The following is a 1,748-nucleotide window of genomic DNA, read 5'->3' on the forward strand; positions in this document are numbered from 1 at the left end:
GCTTGCTAGGGAGGGAAGCGCTTATTCCACTGAGCCATCTCCCCGGCCCCTAAGGTTTTTTTGTTTTTTTTGTTTTGTTTTGTTTTTCTTCCTCAAATGCCTTCAGGGCACTTGTGGCCAGCGGGAGAGTTGTGAGGTTCGAACTCCAGCAACCTGAGGCTGACAGCTTCATGTAATTGTTAAAAAGAAAAGAAGGAAAGGAAAAGTCAAAGAAAGCAGGCACAGGCCAGATGCTTGCCTTCAGCCTCTATCCCATCAGGTTTCACTGAGCTGTCCTGGGACTCAGGATGCTCACATAGGGACCAAAAGAAAGCTACTGGCCAAGCATGGTGCAGCAAACCTGTTATCCCAGCACTCGGGAGGCTGCAGTCGGAGAATCATTGTGAATCGAGCCAACCTGGGTTCCTTAGCAAGTTCAAGGCCAGCCTGGACTATATATATATCAAGATTCTGTCTTAAAAAACTTTTTTTTCTTTTATTTTAAATATGAAAAGATGCTCCCAGACTTGGGAAGATCTTGGATTTGTTGAGTCACTGCTCGGTCTTTTCCTGGTGTCCAAGTCCTGCCCCTAGGAAGGACCCTCCAGAAGCTGGCTTTCCAGGCTGACCCTGCTACCCTCTCTCCCTCTGCCTCTAGTTCTATGGAGCCTCGGTTGCTTATGAAAACGCTCTCAGAGTATTTAACATCGTCTTCACCTCCCTTTTCTCTCTGGAATGTGTGCTCAAAGTTATGGCCTTTGGGATTCTGGTGAGTATGGCCATGGGGTACAGCTGCGGGCTGGGGGTCCTAGGGGCTGGGCAGTGGTCTCCCCACTTGGTTCCAGGACTGCCGCCCCCCCACGGTGGCTCAGGCTCCTTGCTGATAGCCACAAACCTCCTCCAGCGTCCCTGTGCGTACCAGGTAATTCCAGCGAAACCAGTGCTTTCCGTGTCACTGTGCCCAGAACTGTAGGGACTCGGTTACTCTCAAAAGGATCCCCTAGGAAAAGCAGTTAGCATTTATCTCATTTAGAGATAAGGAAGCTGCCATCAGAGGAGCTAACAAGCGCATGATGTTTGTGGTGTCTTAGCCTCAGCCACAGAACAGACACATCTTTCACAGAGCCCCGTGTACGGACAGGTGTGCAGTTAGCCGGCATGAAATGCTCAGGAGACCAGCATCAAACCTTAGACCTGAAGACCGTCTCTCCTACTCAGATCTGTTTCTTTTTCTTTTAAATGAATTTTATGAGCCACTAGCTTGATTTCATCTCCAGATACATGTGGTCTTAACCTAAAACCTTTTGCCCCCAAGAGGATTGGATCTGCAGATGAGGGTGGGGCAGTATGATCCCATGAAATTAGATGGGGAAAAAAATTCCCGTCTTCATTTTTCTCCAGCCACTGACTTAATACAGTCATGTATTTTCTTTCATCTTGAAGGCTGATGTGCTCGTTTGCTTTTTGTCACTGTCACAAAATACCTAAGTCAGTTAACTTCCAGGGAAGAAAGATTTGACTCATGGTTTCAGGAGTTTTACTCCATGTTCTGTTGTCCCATCGCGTTGGGCCTGGGATGGAGCAGAGCCACCTCATAATGGCCGGGAAGCAGAGAGAGACCAGAAGGAGCCAGGATTTTAATACTCCCTTTGAGGCCACAACCCCAGTAACCTTACTTCCTCCCACTAGGCCCTGCCCCCTGTGACCTCACTTCCTCCCACTAGGCCCTGCCCCCTGTGACCTCACTTCCTCCCACTAGGCCCTGCCCC

At 49.2% G+C, this 1,748-nt stretch overlaps 1 protein-coding gene across 1 annotated transcript in view; it reads left to right on the forward strand.

Annotated features, from left to right (window-relative positions):
• The window catches only part of Cacna1a (calcium voltage-gated channel subunit alpha1 A), a 184,335-nt gene that overhangs the window by 146,300 nt on the left and 36,287 nt on the right, over nt 1–1,748 (forward strand). The window contains exon 30 of the mRNA XM_023720124.1: nt 638–748. Coding sequence (XP_023575892.1) covers nt 638–748 — 111 coding nt within the window. The remainder of the gene's footprint in view (nt 1–637; nt 749–1,748) is intronic.

This window comes from Octodon degus, unplaced genomic scaffold (assembly GCF_000260255.1).
Source record: "Octodon degus isolate 3935 unplaced genomic scaffold, OctDeg1.0 scaffold00073, whole genome shotgun sequence".
Taxonomy (NCBI): Eukaryota; Metazoa; Chordata; class Mammalia; order Rodentia; family Octodontidae; genus Octodon; species Octodon degus.